Below are 24,000 nucleotides of genomic sequence, written 5' to 3'. Positions count from 1 at the left end.
GAAGGATAAAATTTTGCTAATTATATTTTGCTTGGCCTGCGAAACAATTCTTACATTTTGCCAGCTCCCCACTTTCAAAACTAGACATAACATTGGTTTCAAATTTTGGCACAAGGCCAGCAGTTTTGGGGGAGGGTCTAAGTCGATTGCATCGACCCCAGTACTCAATTGGTATTTATTTTATCGTCGCAGAAAGGATAAATGACAAAGTCGACCCCAACAGAATTTGAACTCAGAAAGTAAAGCATTATTTTCCGGTACTGTAACGATTCTGCCAGTTCGCTACCTCATAGTAGAGAAGGATATTTGCGATGGTGATTGTAGTAGTAGTAGAACTAGAGGTTCTAGTGTGCTGGTGGTGGTGGTGGTGGTAGTGGTGGTGGTGGTACTGGTTGTGTTGTTAATATCTTTAGGGTTTATTATAACATTTTCGATAGAGTTAGGGTACTGTTAATGGTGGTGGTAGTGGTGGCAGCGGTGGTGGGTTTTGTTGTAACTGATAACAAGGCATTGAATATAATGAACATCTTAATGAGAAACTCATCAGAACTCGCTGTCATCCTCCTCCTCCTCATCCTCCTCATCATCGTCATTGACGTTTTCGTCGTCAATATTATCATCATCCCCATCACCAATAGCAGTGGTACTACTGCTGTCACCAAAACAACCACGGCCACCACCCTCTCAAAACACAAACACCACAGACGCCGCCACCACCACCACCACCACCATTGACGACCTCGTGGTACGTCCTCATCCTCTTTATAATTATCCCTATCAGCTTCATCATTCTTTCAATACGTTCATCTTTTGTCTTCGTTATCATCGATATTGTCTTCCCCTTTCGTCTGTAGAAACATGAATGTCATCATCATCACCATCATCATCAGCATCTTCGTCGTTGTCGATGACAACAACACTCATAACAACAACAGCAGCCGTGGAGCCGCAATGGCCTAGTAGTTAGAGCAGCGGACTTGCGGTCGTAAGAACGCGGTTTCGATTCCCAGACCTAGCAATCTGAGTGTTTATTGAGGAAAAAACACCTAAGCTCCACGAGGCACCGCCAAAGGCGGGGGGGGGGGGTTGAACCTCGCTGTACTCTTTCACCACAACTTTCTCTCATTCTTTCTTCTACCACAAAGAGAGGAACCATGGTGTAACCCACTATGGTGTGGTAAACTTTCAGACCCTAGTCTAGATTGCGAATCCTCTGTATCACAGGATAGTTCAGCTCTCCACCCGTTAAAAGCCGCCGTTTACGGAATGAGGATAACAATGTAGCTTTCGCGCCCGTACAACCGCCAGTCTATCGCGTGTGGTGGGTGGATCTTCAAGTTGGCACACGCATTCTTAATAGCTTAGAGCAGACTCGAATTAGAGATTATTCTTGGTGGCTAATGGCGTGAGTCCTGATTGGAAGAAGAAGAAGAAGGAGAAGAAGAAGAAGAAGAAGAAGAAAGAGCAGCAGCAGAAGAATAAGAAGAAAAAGAAGAAGAAAGAAGACAGCAGCCGCAACAACGGCTACAGCAGCAGTAGCAGCTGTCACAACGATAGAGCAGTCGTTTTAAACAGTAAAATCTTCTAAGCTGGAATCTGCTAATACCTACCCGGATGTACGACCTAAGGATTACCTTCAACGTAACCCTTTACAGCAGCTGCCATTTCTTTGATCGCTTGATTCTTTGAATCAGGTTATTTATAGCTATCATTATAGACAACCTTTGATTCGCCCTAACCACGCTTGTGACACAAATTGCTCGATAATTCACAATCGTATTTTATTACCGTATTTTGATTAAGTTACAATTACAGTGTCGATCGAATGCCAACGAACGTCGCTCCAATGCAGTCGGTCCAAATGCTAGAAATAAGAGACATGTGCATCAAAGTACACCCAGCTGTTTTAGATAAATAATTGTTATATAAAGAAATGTAGAGTGGTGTTACATACAATGTAGCTGATATCAAGAGGGGGTGATCGTGGTGGAGGGAGTTTGATCATAATAGGCATGCATGATCGTGATAGCAACACTGTGTCAGCAACAGCAGCAGTAGCAACGATATCAGCAATAACAATGATATACGGATCAGAAGGAAGGATTCTCTCTCTCTCTACGCTGACTCAATTTGTTTGAAATAGCACCGAATTATCCTTCAAATCTTACTTCGTATGGAGATACGGTTGTGCTTATGCTCGCACAGGCACACATGTACATACAAATAAATGAATGAATCTATCTATCTATCTATCTATCTATCTATCTATCTATCTATCTATCTATCTATCTATCTATCTATCTATCTATCTATCTATCTATCTATTTGTCTGTCTATTTATCTTTCTATGTATCTCTATTCATCTATCTATCTATCCATCTATCTATCTATCTGTCTGTCTGTATTAGCCCTGTGTGGCTAATAAAGAAACATATCTGTCTGTCTGTCAGTCTGTCTGTCTGTCTATCTATCTATCTATCTATCTATCTATCTATCTATCTATCTATCTATCTATCTATCTATCTATCTGTCTGTCTTAGTGTCTATGTATCTATCAGTGTGTTTGTCTCTCTGTCTTTACCTACCTATCTTTCTATCTATATATACATGAATATGTTTATATATATATATACATACATATATATATATATATATATATATATATAAATATATATATACATACACACACACACACATTTATATAAATATAAATATTTATGTATATATGTAGGTATATGTATATGTACTCTATTTAAATTTATGTATAGTTTGTATGCAAGTATACTCTCTTTCTCTCTCCCCCTCTCTCTCTCTCTCTCTCACACATACACACCCGTATGAATTTATTCATAGTAAACAAAACAACGTTTTGGGATGATATCAAATGTAAGTTATACTTTATATTTACGACATTGCACATGTATTAGACAGCACTTAATCGTAGAAACACTAATACCTGAGAAGAAAAACAAAAGAAGAAAAGCCAGACGGGATAGTCAAGGCTGGAATACCTTTCATCATCTCCTCGGTCAAGGTTGAACTAGGGTTGCCCAATAATGAAAATTTATTTGTACACCTTGAAATTTTGCTTTACGCAATTGTTAGTCCAAAGATAACTGTTATCTTTTCTTTTCGTTACATATAAAATGTCTGTTATTGCTCAAGTATAATTCAGCTGAATTGACGCCAGTACATTGCCATAGTGTTTATTTTATGGAGTTTTTTTTCAATGTCATACCTTACTGGTATTTATTTATCAAGCTGTGAGAGATAGCTGTCAATAGCAGGTTTGATGTGATTTCAAGCTGCTGCAAAAACATGATATAAACAGCTAGACTATTTGACGAATCTAATACGCAGCATAAAACACACGCATACACACACACACACACAACATACTTCGTCCACATACTCATACACTCGCATAGATATATTTCTCACACACTCATAAAAACATACAAGATATATTATGCTAACTTGCTTATTCGTATGTATTTATTTATGCTAATTCTAACTTAAACATTTACGTGCACACACATATAATTATATATGCAGAAATATATTTTTCTGCATATATATTTCATATATATTTTCATAATCTCAGAAATATTCACATACAGACACGAACACATATATACGCATAAATACGTATATATAAATATATTTGTCTATTTGACTATACATCCCCATACGTACATACATACATACATAGATACATACATACATACCATACATACATACACACACACATACATACATACATGCATACATACATACATACACACATACATACATACATACATAGCTACATACACACATGCATACATACGTTACATATTGCTAGGTATTTCGAAGAAAGCGAAAGAAACCTACGCGGATTCTCCAAATCCAGTGTTAGCGGCACAGTTAAAATTTGTAAGACATTCCAAAACTTCTCCGTCTGAGGTTCTTTAGGTGAATAGATACACACACTTGAGTTTGAGCATCGACAGCTCAACTTCACACTACCTCAAACGCATATCTACGAACAGGAAATTTTTTGACACAAACTGTTATGAAATTTTGCTAGTAACCGGCTTAAACTCTCTTAGAAATTTCGAAAAATAGAAAAATAATACATGCATACATGCATACATACTTACATAGATAACCGTTCCCATGGATACAAGCGTTGAAATGCGTCAAATGAATGAAAAAGGTGTGCTAAATACACATTGTTGAGCATATGGTTTATTGAAACTGAATCATTATCACGCGGCTTATGTTTCATAATTTTGCGATCTTCGGTATTTATCCATAGTACAATACAAAATGCTTATGTATAATCTGAAATAAGACGTATAGTTTTAGTACATTTTATGACGACAAAATTTTAGCCTCACTCTAAACAGACAAGAAAGCGGTCACATGACATCTTCGAGAACCGAAAAAAATTATTTTTGGGAAGAACAGTTTCTCTCATCTCACCTCTTCATCAAAGAAATAGTCTTTTGCCCCCGCAGTAATTTATAGCTATTTATAGCATCTACAAAGTAGTAAATCGACAATTCTAATTTGTATAGAAGTGTTTGCTCCAAGAATATGAGTTAGTTAAGTCGTCCATAAATCGACGAAGATTAATTAATTCATAAATAAATCTATTCAGTTTTATATTTTCCTGTTCATGTTTTGACTATTTAAATTTTGTATTTATACTTTCATCCATTTGTAGTTCAAGTTTGTAAAATTATACACACTGAATACACATAAATGTGCGAATGTAAAGCTATATATATATATATATATATATGTATATATATATATATATATATATATATATAATATATATATATATATAAATTAATAAATAAATAAAAAGATATGCATATATATAATATATATATATATATATATATACATATACATATGTATTTTGCCTTCGAAATGCGGTGTAGATGAAACAGGGACAACTGATGAAGGGGAATATCCTTTATGTTGCATGTCTCGTTTTTCTGTTTGTTTGTTTTTTTCGATGTTCGAAAAGAAATGTTCGTTTTCTATGTTTTTGTTTTTATGTTTTCGTTTCTCATTGTGTCTACCATGTTTTTTCTGATGCCCTGTACCCATATATGAATGTATATATACATATATATGAAGGTATGTACAGATATGTATGTATATATGCATATATTTATATATTATTCATATTATTATATCTATCTATCTATCTATCTATCTATCTATATATATATATATATATATACATATATATGTAGGTATGTACATATATGTATGTATGTATGCATATATTTATATATTATTTATATTATTATATCTATCTATATATTATACATATATTCTATATATATATATATATTATATACATATATATATATACATATATATTATATTATAATATATACATACTATCTATCTATCATTCTATATATCTATATATATATATATATATATGCATATACATATCTATCTATCTATCTCTTTTCTATCTATCATCTATCTATCATTTATCTATCTATCTTCTATCTATCTATCTATCTATCTATCTATCTATCTATCTATCTCCTCCTCCTCTCCTCTCGCTCTCTCTTCGCTCTCTCTAGATATATATATATATATATATATATATATATATATATATATATATATCCATACAATTTCAATACAAGTAAATGATACAGGAGGAAATATTTGCAAAGTATATTATTCACTCTTGGCGATTTAAATAAGAGTTTAATTGTTAATTCAAGCAGGTAGACATACTTAGTATGTCATTTGCTTAATTTATATATTATATATAATATTATATATAATATATATATATATATATATATATATATATATATATATATATAATATAGTAATATATATCCATACATATTTCAATACAGAGTAAATGATACAGGAGGAAATATTTGCAAAGATATTATTCACTCTTGGCGATTTAAATAAGAGTTTGAATGTTAATTCAAGCAGGTAGACATACTTAGTATGTCATTTGCTTAATTTATATATATATATATATATATATATATATTATATATATATATATATATATATATATATATAAGTATCGTCGTGTGTTCGATTCCCTGATAGGGTGACGCGTTGTGTTCTTGAGCAAAACACCTCATTTCCGTTGCTCCAGTCACCCTTTGGATCGGAGAGATAGATAGATAGATAGATAGATAGATATGTATTTGCTTTGGTGGCCCAGTAGGTATGGGTGTTGAGAAGTAGCAATACAACACATAGGTGCTAGTTTCAATATGCATATGTGTGTGTGTGTTTGTGTTTGTGTGTTTATTTATATCTGTGCATACTTATATATACATATATTTCTCTTTATCTCTCTCCCACTGTATATATATGTGTGTGTGTGTGTGTGTATGTATGTATGTATGTATGTATGTATGTACGTATTTCCGGAATGATATCAGATGTAATAGCAACGAGAAAGGCAATAATAATAATAGCAAAATCTTGATAATAAATAACGACAAAATGCCGCACTGTTATTAATAATCGTTCTTAACTGCCATTGACGCATATTTTCACAGTACATGCATACACACACGTGCACGCGCACACAAATACATGCACTCGAAGTCACCTATAAACAACCAAGCACACATACACACAGCACTAAAAAAATCTCACAATACGACGATCTGATAGTGTAAAAGATAAAAAGCGATAAATATATGTTAAGAAAGAAGCACAGCACAAAAAAAAGTGATAGACACTAATCTTAAATTAACAGCAAAGCTGAAATAAAAAGCAGTAGCAAGCATGAAAATAATATTATCACGAGTATCTGTATTATAAAGCAGTATCATTGACGACAACTAAAATAAACACTTCCAGCATTCAAAGATGTAACAATAATATTGACATAAAGAGCAACAGCGTAAAATGACTCGTCACAGTGCATCGTTATATTACATAGCTTTACAAATGTTATGTAATTGTGTGGTCACGAAATTCGTTGAATAAATACCTGGTCGCGGTTTCGATTCTACGGCGTGGTGTATATGCCATCTGCTGCCCACTGAAAACTATGGTATATTGATAGATTTAGCAAGAAATGTTGTACATTGAAATTGTGTGGGAAACCCGTCATGTGTAGACATTAACACACACACACATACACACACACACACCACACGCACACACACACACACACACACACACACATATATATACATATATATATATATATACACACATTTACTTGTCATTATATATCAATATATATATATATATATATATACATATACATCATACACACACACACACACGCACATCTCTCTCTCTTCTCTCTCTCTCGTCTCTCTCTCTCTCTCTCTCTCTCTCTATATATATATATATATATATATATATATATAATAAAATATTAGGGAATAAATCCAAACTTACAGGGAATATATATATATATAGATGGATAGACAGATAGATAGATACACACACGTTCCTCAATTCGTTTTGCAAGATATTGTTATACTTTCGGAATTTCTGGACAATGGACAGGCGTTAAAAATATAAAATAACAGTTACAAACGAGTGAGAATAAAGCTATAGTGTTGTGTTTAGTTCGCATATATATATATATATATATATATATATATATATATATATCACGAATATCTATATTATTTCGGACAGAGCTGCTGTCCGAAATGTCAAAGACCCATTGCCTTTCCATTCAAGCTATAAACAAATTACAACCGTTGTAAAAATCTGTCGCTCCTGGTCTGTTCTTCATGTTTTTGTTCATTAACTATATATATATATACACACACACGTTCATTAATATATTTCATATATACATATATAAATAAATATATATGTATATATATATATATATTTATAATGAACAAAAACAAGAACAGATCAGGAGCGACAGAATTTTACAACGGTGTAATTTTTTTATAGCTTGAATGGAAAGGCAATAGGTCTTTGACTTTTCGGACAGCAGCTCTTCATCAGAAAAACGAAAAGTGGAAAGGCTTTGGAAAGGCGATAAATGTTTGAGAGCCAGAGGAGAAAGATTTTAGATGGGAAGGACTCAGAAATAAAGGCAGATGCTGGATGTTGTGTGAATGTGCAAGAGGATGTCTATGTGAACAAATGGGTGTAGGGGAAAATATATCAATGGTGTGAAGTTCAAGAGGTTAGCTAGGGTTGAGTCGAGTTGAATAAAAGCGGAATGCTGTAGTGCTATAGCTGTATAGAAAGCGTAAAATGATGGTGTCACAACAAACAGGAATCTAGCAAAACAAATGTTGTAGGCGCAGAGTGGGTATGTGGTAAGAAGCTTGCTTCCCAACAACATGGTTCCGAGTTCAGTCTCACTGTGTAGACCTTTGAGCAAGTGTCTTCCACTATTGCCTCGGACTATTCACATCCTTGTGAATGGACTTAATAGACGGAAACTGAAAGAAGCCCGTCGTATATGTTTAGATATATATATATATATGTATGTATATATATACATGTGTATATATATATATAATATATATATATATATATATATATATGTTCATTTATATATGCATATATGAGTACACGATGTCACCACTGTGCAAACAACATGAAATACGCAAAAAAGACAATAAACATATATACAATTGCATTTATTTTTATGTGTGTGCAATGATGTATGGCTGTATGTATGTATTTTGACATAGATGCATATTTGTATACATACATATCTATTTGTATTCCACAGGCGTACTGGCATAAATGTCATTACATTTGCGGATCGGTAAGTTACAAATTATATAAGTGTACACAAACATAAGTTTACACGTGTATGCGTGTCTATATTCTATTACATTCGAAACCTGAATATTACACGTACACACGCACATGTATATATATTGACAATGTCTTTCGTGGTTTATAACTGCAATCTCCTAATTGGTCGTGTTCTTGCTGGTTTTATGAAACTCTGTTTCTCAACATACGTACTGAGGCAAAACCAATAATCATAGTTACAAATCTCAAGCTTTAGTTTGGCTGGAGCAACAGCAGATTTTTTACCTGTTCAGATTAGAAGGTTTCTTTTTCACTAATCTTTAATATTATATTAACATCTGCTGGTCAACTGATTTCGCTTACTGTGCATAATTTCTTTTCTCTGAATAGGTCGTTATATTTTCTCCCTTTCGCTCGTACTTTATTGAAGCTTTCATAGGATCATTTAACATGTGTTCTTTCATACTGTGAGTCATTATGCCCTCCATATGCTTTCGTTTCATACATTTCTCGTCACTAGCTTATCTTTTCTTCAGATTTTCATGGATATCTTAGCCACGAACAACATACTACATAGATAAACAATGCAATAATGAACTATCGTTTTAGGACAATTTCTTATAATGTACGAGGAATTTTTAGCTTTAATTTGATATCGCTTGGTGCATCAAGGTTGTGACTCTGCATACCTAGTTATATGACACCCTGCTAGTGTATTGTTGAAGCATATCCTTCAGATAGACAGAATCTCGGTTGTTCATCGAAGAGAAAATAGCCTGGCAAATATGTTGATGTCAACTTGAAGTTTTTCTGTAATATAGGCGTAGGAATGGCTGTGTGGTAAGTAAACTTGTTTACCAACAACATGGTTCCGGGTTCAGTCACACTGCATGGCACCTTGGGCAAGCGCCTTCTACTAGAGCCTCGGGCCGATCAAATCCTTGTGAGTGGATTTGGTAGATGGAAACTGAAAGAAGTCCGTCGTATATATGTATATATGTATGTGTGCGTGTATGTTTGTGTGTCTGTGTTTGTCCCCCCAACATTGCTTCACAACCGATGCTGGTGTGTTTACGTCCCAGTAATCTAGCGGTTTGGCAAAAGAGATGGACAGAATAAGTACTAGGCTTACAAAGAAGGCTTAGGGTCGATTTGCTCAACTAAAGGTGGTGCTCCAGCATGTCCACAGTCAAATAGTTGAAACAAGTCAGAGTCAAAGAGAGTATAGCCATGCAGGACCTATTACTGGTATGTACACAGTTTTCATTTTATGATTTATTTTAGCAAGTTTGTTAAACTACCTTGGGTGTAATTCTATCAGGAGAGTATTTTCTGAGAAGTATTTTCCTGCCTTTCTTGCTGTTATCTCCTCCGTTAGGAGACTTACCACATGGTTAGATTTGGAAATTGGTAGTTAGTAGAAATACAAGAAGAGATATGATTCAACAAAGGTTTTGAATTGTTATTGTGTTTTTGCTGCCTTCTTTTTATTTTATATAGGCGCAGACTACATCAATATTGGTGTGGACATTTCTGGTAGCTTAACAATATTCAGATTTTAATCAAAGTGGCGAGCTGGCAGAAACGTAATCACGCCAGGCGAAATGCTTTGCGGTATTTCGTCTGCCGTTACATTCTGAGTTCAAATTCCGCCGAGGTCGACTTTGCCTTTCATACTTTCGGGGTCGACAAATTAAGTACCAGTTACGCACTGGAGTCGATGTAATCGACTTAATCAATTTGTCTCTCCTTGTTTGTCCCCACTATGTTTAGCGCCTTGTGGGCAATAAAGAAATAAGAAATGTAAGCACGCCAGGCGAAATGCTTAGCTGTATTTCGTCTGTTTCTAGGTTCTGAGCTCAAATTCCGCCGAGGTCAACGTTGCGTTTCATCCTTTTGTGGTTGATAAACCCAGTACTAGTTGTGCCCTTGGGTCGATCTAACCGACTGGCCTCCTCCCCAAAATTTTCGGACTTTTTGCCTAGAGTAGAAAAGAATATTCAGATTTTAATCTAGTTGATTATGTATGAGTACTGATATGCGTAGTGATACAGAAAACACATTGTAACACATTGCGGAATAATGATTTATTGTACGTGAACAGTTATGAGGAGCATACTTTCCTTTTTCTGATGTTATATTTACTGGCTACGAGTTCTATGTTAAAGGTTCAATCTATGGGTACATTTTCATCCATCCTTCCCACATTTTCCCTTTACTCTCCTTCTAAATGCAGAGACAGACATACATACAAACAGACAAGCACACACACGGACACACAGACACAGACACAGACACACACACAGACACACACACAGACACACACACACACACACACACACGCACACACACACACACACACACACACACACATAATCCTCGTCCTAGTCGACATTTTTTCAAATTAGCAACCGTAACTCTCAGTGAGTGAGGAGAAGCCACAGAAATATAAATGAACGGGCGCACACAATATCCCCATCTCAACATCAACACCAAACAGCCAAATTTTTAACATCAGCAAATACAATAGTACTACCCCCATCTCCTCTAACTGCAGCAAACGTAAGCACAAGGGAAATAGCCACAAACTAAAACAGCACCAACTAAATACTCAACTGCACTCTCAGCGATAGCAACACGTTTTGTGAGGGAGATGCCACTGGGCAGGATAGCTCACCCTACGAGCTTTATCTTCATATGTAAGGCTTTTTTGTAGACCACTTCATAGGTATCTACTGTAATTGACAGCAAAATGGTAGAATTTCCAGACCTGAAGTGTAGCGTTGCAGCTGAGAAAAGACTCAAATAAAAGTAGTGATCTTTATAATTTTAGACCTGTAACTCAGTCGACTAGAGAATTAAGATTTTGGCCTTTGTGTTAACCGAGAGATAGACGTATGTTGTTGATGTTATGGTCGGTGATTTGCAGATGTGTGCTATCCTAAGTAGACCCATCCACAACGATATTCATCTCATACTATACATCATAGAAATGATAGGTAAGGGACATGGGATTATGGGGGGGGGCTTGATTAATTTACATCAGTAAAAAGCTTTCGATAGGGTCGATCTTCAATAGAGCACTCCTCAATCCGTACTTATTGACATTTGAGCCACTACTGTGTAAGTCAAAGGTTTCGAATTAGAGACCCGTGTTGGCTTATGTAGGCGACTTTAGAGTAAATACTGGACACAGAGGGTGTGCGAGACGTGAGTGGAGCTAGAGTATCCAGGAAATGTCAGTGGGTCAGCAGTTCTGTACCTGGAGGAATAGGTTGATCCCGCCCAACAGCATCATGTAGTGTTGAACAGACAAATCAGTTAAATTGCTCGGAACCTGGTTTGGAGCAGACCTCCTAGTTGACAAAACCAAGGCGAAGGTGATGAGAGGGATGGTCAATCTCGTCCTGAAATAGGACGTCTGTAAGCTATTCATAACTGGAGAGCCATGAAGCTATTCTGCTTCAAAGCTATCCAGATTACAACGCTTGTTTCTCTGCTTTCTGAAGAAGGGACATTTTGCTATCGATATCCGCTGCGTGGAGGACCGGGTATGCTCTGTCTAATAATGCGGCGACATACGTTGAGGCTACGACGGCATTTTCTTCACCGTGATCAGATATGGTCACCATTAGCAAAACCACCATTAGCAAAACAGATGGTCTGTTTGGCTGAGACGTAGCCCTCTATGAAGCGTAGACAGAAGTTGGGCATCTAGCACCTAAGGTGTCGTCAGGTATTCACACTTATCTACTATGGTGTTCTATGGAGTGATAACACCCTGGAGGAGACTCTGACATCGAGAGGGATTAGCTAGAAATATTTTTCTTACGAAATTATTATATTTTTAGGGTCCATACCAATAAATAATTTCCAGAAATCCCGGATCTTGTAATGCACCGAAGAGCACTGCCTATGCTGTATAAACCCTTCAGGCACAATAGTAGTTTAGCAACAACAATAATTGGAGTACATCGAAGAGAATTAAAAGAAAAGCAAAAAAAAAAAAATTGTAAAAAATACTAAAACTGAAACAACAACTTAATCTCTATACTCTAAGGAAACTAACAATATATAACAACAAAACACAGCAGCTTTGTCGACTTGCCTTGGTTGACTCCAAAGTGTGAACTCTACTGTTCTTGTGGCTTGCATACACGACATCGCCACATGTAGTTAATGATGTTCTATATTAAGTTAGTTCCGTATAAAATAAACATTTACCAAAATGAAGGTGTTAATAATTCACAGTAATCCGTCTGCTTTATATCAAAGTATTTTTCACGCTTCAGCACCAGAAGCGATATACTTATTTCTCTTTCATGTATTTCATTGATAAACTGTTATATATAGTTCTTATATACTTTACTTATATTATTTTACTCATGCTATTTATATCCAATTTCAATTCTCAGTTTGCGAACACATATTTTGAAAGCAATGAAAATAGCTCTGACATAGACAGGATGACAAGCGAAGCTTGTGTAAGTGATATTATATGTCACATTCGTTTCTTACAAAAGGAACATTTACCAAGATATTGGTGATAATAATACATGGCATGTCATATCCAATATTTCAAGATATCTTGCAGACATCATCATGTGAAGATATATATTTCCATTTCTATGTTTTATTTTCTTTATAAACTGTTCTCTGTCTGTTTTTCTTTTCTTTCTTATAAAGCGTTCTTCATTTCGCCTTTTTACTTTATTTGGTAATTTGCTTCACAGGATTCCATTATCTTACTAAAATGGTACAGCTGGAAATATGTTGAAGATTAATACAGCTTTGAGATTTTTTAAAAAATTGTATAGAAAAACTCCGTAGTAAATTTTCGAATAAATATAGCAAATATTTTATATAAAAACTTATTATTATTATTATTAATATGGCAAGCGAAATCGGTAAGCTGGCAGAATCGGTAGCACGCCGGAGAAAAAGCTGAGCGGTATTTCTTCTGGCACATTAAGTTCTATAATTCCCGCTGTGATTGATTTTACCTTTCATTCTTTCGGGGTCGATAAAAATAATTACGATTTGAGCACTGGGGTCAATCGCCCATCTCCCAACCATAAAACTACTAGCCTGGTGCCAACATTAGAAAGATTATCACAGACTAAGCTGGCTAAAGAGTTGTAGCATTCACTGATGACAGCATTTATCCTTGTATTTTTTCCATTTGTTTCAGTCATTAGACTGCGGCTATGCTGGGGCACCGCCTTGAAGAACTTTTCGTTTAAATCGCCAAAAATACACTGATAATAACTGCAGAAGTCAACCGGCCGAAGGCAAACAGGCTAAGACGTTCCCTCAGCATACATTCAAGTATTTAGACTCACGTGGGCCGGTTTCTGGACTGGCATAGTAGCCTCAACTTCCCCAGCCCGCAATTATATCGGGGGAATGAGCAGAAATTCTTAGCCCCCGTACTAATAACGTTATTGCTACGAGGGCTTAGAATTTCTGTTCATTCCCCCCCGATTTCAGTGAAAATTTGTGGTTGGAGTTGCCTTCTGACTGCTACTTTTAGCGTGCTGGTGCTTTTTGTAGCAACGTCAATTATTATTTAATAATATTTTCATCGTATGACCTATATTTACGCATGCTAAGCCACTTAATATTATAAACAATAATATCTCATATATATATATATATATATATATATATATCTTTACTCTTTTACTCTTTTACTTGTTTAAGTCATTTGACTGCGGCCATACTGGAGCACCGCCTTTAGTCGAGCAAATCGACCCCGGGACTTATTCTTTGTAAGCCCAGTACTTATTCTATCGGTCTCTTTTGCCGAACAGCTAAGTGACGGGGACGTAAACACACCAGCATCGGTTGTCAAGCAATGCTAGGGGGACAAACACAGACACACAAACATATACACACACACTCTTAATAATATATACATATATACGACAGGCTTCTTTCAGTTTCCGTCTACCAAATCCACTCACAAGGCTTTGGTCGTCCCGGGGCTATAGCAGAAGACACTTGCCCAAGATGCCACGCAGTGGGACTGAACCCGGAACCATGTGGTTGGTTAGCAAGCTACTTACCACACAGCCACTCCTGCGCCTATATATATATATATATATATATATATATATATATATATATATATATATGTAGTATGCATTTGGAAAACGCTTATTCAATGGCACACTACATTAGAACATCCACCAACACAAACGTAGAATATATGAATTCACATGTAGTTAGTCATTTGTATAATGTTGCAATATGATTGCTCTTTTTCATAATAAATCTTGGAAATAGCCAAAGAAGGAGGTGAAGGGACGAATAACGCGATTAAATATATTTACCGCTGATATCGATTAATATATTGAATAACATTAGTTAAATGTGCCGGTAATTTTCTACTGGTGGTTTTTAAGATATATGTTTGTATACGCACAGACAAACACACATACAGACACAGGCACTAGCGCGCGCAGACAAACACTCAGACGCACAAATATATATAGTTATATGTATGAACGGATAAATGTATGTAATATAGTATATGCTTATATATGTATGTAATATATGTATATGCCTATATATGTATGTAATATATGTATATGCCTATATATATATATATGTATATAAATGTATGTAATATATGTATATGCGTATATACATATATATGTATATAAATGTATGTAATATATGTATATGCGTATATATTTATGTAATATATGTATATGCGTATATATGTATGTAATATATGTATATGCGTATATATGTATGTAATATATGTATATGCGTATATATATATGTATATAAATGTATGTAATATATGTATATGCGTATATATTTACAAGTGCATAGAAGTATGCATGTATGTATATACATACAAATATACACATACGCATACATATATGCTTGTATGTTCTCATGCATGTGTGTGAGCCTACGTATGTGTGTGTGTGCATGTGTAGGTGTGAGTAGGTCTGTGTCTACTTCTCGTTGTACATTTATGCATTTATTTCTCGTTTCTTCAAAATAATTTAACTTCGAAACTTATCGGAATCAAGCAGCTGTTTCCAGCAAATATACTCCGGCATTGTAATACAAAGACATGAGAGTATAAACGGTTAATTAGACGGTTTCTTAAAATAGTATTTTGCCAGGAGTAAGGGACTGTAGCCTTGTCGTTAGCAGGCCCATGAAATTAATACATTTGAAGTAGGTAATATTCTGCTTGAGCAGCTGCAAGTAGACGGACGTTAGAAAAATAGAATTCAGGGCAAACGGGCGAGTTTTATTCTACATGGCAGTCTTTTAAAGATGGCTGCTTCGTTCGGTAAAGAATAAAGACGAAAGGGAGATTGAGAAAATATGATATTACTGCTGTCGATGCAGGCATGCAAATTGTGAATGGATAGAAGTTGAGGGAATCGAATGGTGAAGTGGCTATAAGAGAGAGGTGGAAAGGCCGTACAAAGTCGGTGTGGGAGACTAGTCAGGTAAAGGAGCAAGGAAAAAGCTAGAAATAAAGAGTGGTATAAAAACCGGAGTGATATTTAAAAATTGGTAAGAGTGAAGGAATGGTAAGTAAAGCAAGTGGAAGACCAGAACCATATAACATGGAAGACTATTTAGAAGTACTAAAGTAAAAGGCATTCATAGGATACTTAGTTTATCGCTGGTCACAACGCACTTCGCATTGTTTTAGCCATCAAATGATGCCACCCCGCTGGCTAAGCGAGCAGGCCAACAGAAGAAAGAGTTAGAGAAAGTTGTGACGAAAGCGTACAGCTGGAATCGCCCCCCTCCTCTGCCGGAGCTTCGTGGAGCTTTAGGTATTTTCGCTCAATAAACACCCACAACGCCCGGTCTGGGAATCGAAACCGCGATTCTACGACCGCGAGTTCGCTGCCCTAACCACTGGGCCATTGCACCTCCACACTTAGTTTATACAAAGATGATATTTAGAATGAAGGATGATTATTGCAGAGGTGATAAGACCTGGGTATGTCCTGAACGAATGAGTTGGAGGCTAGAATTTTAATTAGAAGTAGAAAGAATTAGAAACTCAAAGAAATTAATGAACGCACTGATAGTTCAATTCATAAATTCTTCAAAGGCCTTGCCGTAATTTTGACCAGTAGTTGTAGTGGCATGGATTCCCCGTAACAGATATATAAAGGAACTTGAAACCTTCTACGTGTGCTGTCAGCGCAACATCTGCAGCATAAAACGGCAAGATAAGATATCAAATGTCAACATTTTAGAAAATAATATATCTCCAGCATCGAAAGCATACTATTAAGAATTTCAGTGCATATGGACAGGGAATGTTATCTCAAGGCAAGATGATCACATTCCGAAACTTCTTCTTAATGGCCTGCAAGTAGAGGGATTCCGCAGTGATGGAATACCAGTTCTGAGGCATAAGGATAAGTTGAAATAATCCCTAAACTCTTTACAGCTTAATCCCTAAACTCTTTACAGCTTAATCTAACATTTCAGGACAGTTCTTGCCTATACCGATCTGAGAGGCGTAAAATGAGTTATGATGTAACTAAACAATTTGTGTTGATGAGACAGAACAACAAAATATTTATATACTTCACTCAACAAAGACATTTGCCAAATCCTAGGTAAAATCGAAATCATCGCTGTCCCCATTGTGACTTGATAGAAAACCCCATATCTGGACTCAACTTACATTCTCGTATACATTACAAAAGGATGTGGCTTCTTTTAATCTTTACTTTTCCTTTTAACACTCACGCGTTGAAATCGATGAGATTGATCACCACCACCACCATCACTACCACCACCTCCACCTCCACCAAGCGGAATAGCATACAAGACACACACACACTCACACACAAACACACGCACGATGTATTGAATCCGTCTTTATTATCTAGTTTCGGTCATTGAACTGTACTGTCAATACGTCTTCCAGGAGATACTTTTCTACAATCGATATCAGTTTTAATTTTAACGACCTTGAAAGGGCGAAAGACAGTAAAGATAAGTTGAATTTGAACTCAGAGATAAAAGTAAGGTATCCGAAATCGACAGGTTATCTTCTACGGCATTCCACCGTTTCACCGTTTCTGCCAAACATCCAACATTTACGCCGTAGTTCTGAAAATATCTCAGAAAATATTTTAAGACCTAAATGTTGAAATGCTATAATGTTTCTGGAGAAACTAAATTTAATTGAATTGTCCCAATGGCATACCATAGAAGCTTCATACATAAACTCGCGAGGTAATATCCCCCTATGGATAAATAATGATCGAATTACAAAGAGAAAAAAATCGGAAAAATTCTCCAGGTGGTTATTATTAGTGTAAGGAAATAATCTACCTGTAAGGAATAACAAATTTTGGTTAGTAGCTGAAAAAAGTGGGAAACAAACCATCAATATATTAGAGAAAAGTATTTCCTACACTTTCATCAACTTTCTAATAGGCTATGAATAGCTAAAAATAAGAACGTATAAAAATTACAGAAGGTGTAGCCTTTCAAGATAGCTACTCCAATTTTAATCTCGACAAGGAAAAATATAGCAAGGTGATACCGAAGTGAAGAAGCGGAACCACCAAGATTCGTGGTGGAGTTCAATGAAGTACCGCCAATAGTAGGAAGCACTCCGTCGGTTACAACGATGAGGGTTCCGGTTGATCCGAATCAACGGAACAGCCTGCTCGTGAAATTAACGTGTAAGTGGCTGAGCACTCCACAGACACGTGTACCCTTAACGTAGTTCTCGGGGATATTCAGCGTGACACAGAGAGTGACAAGGCCGGCCATTTGAAATACGGGTACAACAGAAACAGGAAGTAAGAGTGAGAGTGAGAGAAAGTTGTGGTGAAAGAGTACGGCAGGGATCACCACCATCCCCTGCCGGAGCCTCGTGGAGCTTTAGGTGTTTTCGCTCAATAAACACTCACAACGCCCGGTCTGGGAATCGAAACCGCGATCCTATGACCGCGAGTCTGCTGCCCTAACCACTGGGCCATTGCGCCTCCACTTATTAAGTGAAATAGCGCTATACATAAGATTTAAAAAAACAAAAAAAAAACAAAGTAAATTGCTATTGTGTATTTCTTTAAAAAGTGAAATAAAGAAAAAAAAGTGTAAAGAAAATGATGCTAATAGTAAAAAAAAATCAATGAAAAATATTATAAACTGAAGTAAAACCGTTCAAATGGTACCGCATGAGTGAGGTGCATGCAGCCATTTCATCACCATCAATTTCGTTGTACATTTTTCCATTTTCATTCGCTTTATGTTTTCTGTACCCACTGTGGTGTTCTGTATGTCCTTGTGCCGTCCCCACCCCTGTGTATAAGCCTGAGTGCTCAAATAAAGGAGTTGACAGCGTTGATCGTCCATGTTGGTTACTGTGTTTGTTTAATATCGTATCTACGCTTCGAGTAGTATGGAGTTCGTTCTGTGTGAACATATTAATCCTGCGAAAGTTTATTCTAGATAACCATATCCAAATATTTATTTAGATAATACTATTCTTACACTCTGTGTGCACAACTCACGTCATATAACACTTTCCCTACAGTAAATTCTTTCTTTCTTCGTTATTTCTTTTGTTTAATCCTTATCCCTTTCGAGTTTTCTTAATTTAAACACCGTACGAAAGCTGGAAAATGTTCTCAAATGAATTGTACATAGAAGAAATCTATGATAAATTTTGTCTTTATGAATTTCAGAGACGCTATCAGGAGAATGAACGAACACTCCAAAATTTTAATAACCACGATAGATTTTGAATCGTTAATTTAAAAAAATAATAAATATATTTTGCCAATTACAGCACCTACTTAACTGTGTTAATTATTTACAGAGTGGCGAACAAGGAGATAAATGATACCGAAGTGAAGAAGGAATGAGAACTGCCAATTTAGGGATCAGCAAGATGATGGACTTCAGTGATAACCAGGTAAAAAACAGACATTTTCTATATTTTACACTTTGTATTTACAAGCTTTAAACAGATCAGAATTTTTTTAAGGCTTATTAAGAAATCATCATCGAACAATCCTTTCAATAACTAAGCATAATGTTTCAAAGGAACGATAGAGCATGTAATGCTTATAAATTTATACGGATAGATTTATACGTGCAATACAAATATTAAAACCGGTAATTTCAAAGGCCTGTACAGAATGGATAGTTCGGGAACACATTATCGAGGGAGGGAGGGAATGTTTGTTTATCGCTGCATTCTGATTCCTATTTGGTTTACAAAAAACACTGGTAATGATGCGGATTAACCGTATTTTATTCATTTCACCCCAGAGGGCACTCACTAAACGAATTGAAGGCATGGCTGCTCTCGATTATTGGGATCGCCTTAAAGCCTTGAAACTTTACTCCCTCCAGCGTCGCCGTAAGCGGTACATCATTTGTACGATGTGGAGAATATACCGCCAACTTTGCCCAAACGACCTTAACATTAGCTTCAAGGTTCATCCAAGACTGGGACCACGGGCTATACGTCCCCTGCCCAATTCAAGATCACAACATACATGTACACTGCAACATAATTTCTTTTCGTCAACAGGCCCTGCCCTATTTAACATTGTCCCGAGGGAGATCAAAGAGGAAAAGGATCCCATCAACTTTAAACGGAGTCTGGATAGATTCCTTCAAAGAATACCAGATAAGCCACCCATAATTGGATACAACTCACCCAACAAGAACTCACTACTTGAACAAAACTTGACTTAAACAGGATTCGAATAATCCTATCAGGTGGTGCTATTAAGTTAGACATGGCCTGGACCAATCTTTGGTCGAAACATATCTAAGTTTATCTAAGTTAGTACTAATTGATATTTGATTGATCAAAAATTTGGATATATAAGTCTGAATAGATTAAAAATTCAGATTTATTTTACCGTAAATGTATTTATCCAGTCATTATTTTCAGTGTTTTCATCATGCGTCTGTAACGATACATAGTAACATACATACATGAATAACCACACACACACACATACGCACACACGCACGCACACACACACACACACACATTGTGAGCGAACACGCACGCACACACATTGTGAGCGAACACGCACGCACACACATTGTGAGCGAACACGCACGCACACACATTGTGAGCGAACACACACACACACGCACACACACATAAATGAATGGATATATATCAAATCATATATAACTGTATGTGGAGGCGCAGTGTCCCAGTGGTTAAGGCAGCGAACTCGCGGTCGGAGGATCGCGGTTCGATTCCCAGACCGTGCGTTGTGTGTGTTTATTGAGCGAAAGCACCTACAGCATCACGAGGCTCCGGCAGGGGGGGTGGGGTGGCGACCCCTGTTATACTCTTTAACCCCAAATTTCTCTCACTCTTTCTTCCTGTTTCTTGAGTAAGGCTGCGATGGACTGGCGTCCCGTCCAGCTGGAGAGGAACACATACGCCATAGAAACCGGGAAACTGAACCCACGAACCTGGATTGGCTTGAAAAGGGCGCATAAATAAAAAAAATATAATTATACATATACTAAATATATAGATATGCTTATATAGATATATAGATATGCTAAATATATAGATATGCTAAATATATAGATATGCAGCACACACATAACGTTTTCGGTGTTTCTCGACAACCATTTATATGTAATTATCCGATGTAGAAAATTGGTAATTTAAGCACGTACCACTTTCCATCGAATGTCGAGCAAACCTTACTCAAAAGAGTTATGGGACATACCAAATTTCATCTCTTGGAGGATTTTCAAAAGGCCTATTTGAAATCTCTGCATGTATTTTTCTTTTGCAGGAACTTCGTCGATTTTATATCTAGTGATGTATTTACTGTTAGATTGCCCTAAGCCGTATAACAGAGGCCTCCTCCATACATTTCCTTATTTCAATTATTTTCTCCCAAAAACTTTTGGTATATCATTCCTTGATTGGTTTGGTTTAGCGTTCTTCATGGAATAATCAATCTACGTAAATCCATGGTTAGATTCTTTTATGAAAAGTATCGCTCAAATGAATATTTACATCTATGTAACAAACAGTAGGAAGTCTCTTGTATATATATAATATTATATATATATACTATATATATATATATATATATATATATATATATATATTATATATATATATATATACATACATACATACATACATACACACGCGCACATCCTACCTATATAGTCCGTCGTTGCCGGGCAAGTTTTCGCAAATATCTTCGTGGACGATTTTTTTTTCCTTTTAAAATTATTTACATGTTTGTTCGACCATTTCACATGACTTTCTTCATTAAAACCTTTGTTAAAACTTCAGAAGTTCTTACAACTTTGGGCATCTTCATGCTTTGTTTTCGTTTGTTTAATAAAAAAATTCCTCCGATGACGGAATATACCATACTCTGCGACTTCCCAGAAACACCTGTAAGACCGATTTTTTTCCCCAATAATAGTAATGGAGATATTTACTTTACCTTAACGTTTGCTGTCCTCTTTAACGATTATACATCCTCTACATCTGAAATCTGCAATGACTCCATAACTACTGTCTCGTTTATAGCGTTGTAATCCGTTACAACACTTAGCGTACCTAATCGTTTAGATCAACTGTGAACTAAATCTCCATGCTTTGTGTGTATGTATATATATATATGGGGGTGCGTGTTGTGTTCTTGAGCAAGGCACTTTATTTCACATTGCTCCAGTTCACTCAGCTGTAGAAATGAGTTGCGACGTCACTGGTGCCAAGCTGTATCGACGTTTGTCTTTCCCTTGGATAACACTGGAGGCGTGGAGAGGGGAGGCTGGTATGCATGGGCGACTGCTGGTCTTCCATAAACAACCTTGCCCGGACTTGTGTCTAGGAGGGTAACTTTCTAGGTGCAATCCCATGGTCATTCATGACCGAAGGGGGTCTTTACCCTTATACATATATATATACATATATATATATATACATATATATATATACATATATATGTGTGTGTGTGTGAGTGTGTGTGTGTGCGTGTGTGTGTGGCTATGTTTATGTATGAATATACAAAGTACAAAGAACTTTAAATAAAAGAGTAATTGTGTTTGCAAATCAAAATATGTGATCAACGCACGTTTGAATTCATAGTGTATTATCTTTATAGTTCAATGTTTTCTTAGAACTTATGATATTTTGTCTACACAACAACAAAATATCTTTTTCAATCATTAGTAGTTTATATGTAGTTATAAATTTATGTATGTATGCATAAATATATATGTATATATGCATGCATGTATATACGTATGTATGCATGCATAGATATATATTTATGTATATATTTTATTCTTTTACGTGGAGCACCACCTTTAGTCGAAGAAATCGACTCCGGGACTTATTCTTTGTAAGCCTAGAATTTACTCTCTCCGTCTCTTTACCGAACTGCTATGTTATGGGGACGTAAACACACCAGCATCGGTTGTCAAGCGATGTTGGGGAGGCAAACACATACACGCAAATATATACACACAAAGACACACACACGCACACATATATATATATACATACATACACGGCAGGCTTCGTTCAGTTTCCGTCTACTAAATCCTCTCGCAAGGCATTGGCCGGCCTGTGGTCATTGAAGAAGACACTTTCCCAAGGTTCCACGCAGTGAGACTGAACCCGGAACCATGTAGTTGGGAAGCAAGTTTCTCACCATACAGCGTGTGTATGTATATATGTATGTATATATGTATGAATATATGTTCTCGTCTGTTTTTGATTATTTGAAATCTTCCTGTCCTGAAGGGGAGGGTCTCGAACAAAGATACACATGTCTTTGAAATGTAGATGATAAAAACGAAATTCACATTTTAAATTTCAGAAAATATTGTATAAGTTTTACTTTGCAGTTACAAATTGTGTTCGTAATGCTCGAATTTGTTTGTTGATTTTCTTTTCTGAAATCCCTAGACTATCCGAATTGTCACTTCGGCATTTACTCCGAAACCAAGTGCATCAGTTATCCATTTGTATAAACGTGAATTTATAATCCGGATATAAAAGCATTTGACGGAAGTTATCTTCCTTGATTTTCGAGAGATATTCACATCAGTAGGGGCAGCTGAGCTCTATGAATGCATATACTTTTTCTTGAGTACCCTGAAAAACCATTCCCAACCATTACGCTTGTTTGATCCCTCTCGAGCCATGCCTAGCTCATAAGGGTCGGTTTCCTTGGCGTATAGGTTCCCCACCTGGACGGG

At 36.1% G+C, this 24,000-nt stretch overlaps 1 protein-coding gene across 3 annotated transcripts in view; it reads left to right on the top strand.

The window, feature by feature from the left end:
- LOC115215745 (adrenocorticotropic hormone receptor-like) overlaps window positions 1–24,000 on the top strand; it is a 447,707-nt gene that overhangs the window by 282,907 nt on the left and 140,800 nt on the right. For all 3 annotated transcript variants that reach the window (XM_036506029.1, XM_036506030.1, XM_029785041.2), the window contains exon 2: window positions 19,598–19,693. In XM_036506029.1, coding sequence (XP_036361922.1) covers window positions 19,640–19,693 — 54 coding nt within the window. In that variant the 5' untranslated portion in view covers window positions 19,598–19,639. The remainder of the gene's footprint in view (window positions 1–19,597; window positions 19,694–24,000) is intronic.

Source organism: Octopus sinensis, linkage group LG9, assembly GCF_006345805.1.
Source record: "Octopus sinensis linkage group LG9, ASM634580v1, whole genome shotgun sequence".
NCBI lineage: Eukaryota > Metazoa > Mollusca > Cephalopoda > Octopoda > Octopodidae > Octopus > Octopus sinensis.
This window is presented reverse-complemented; position numbering and strand designations above follow the sequence as displayed.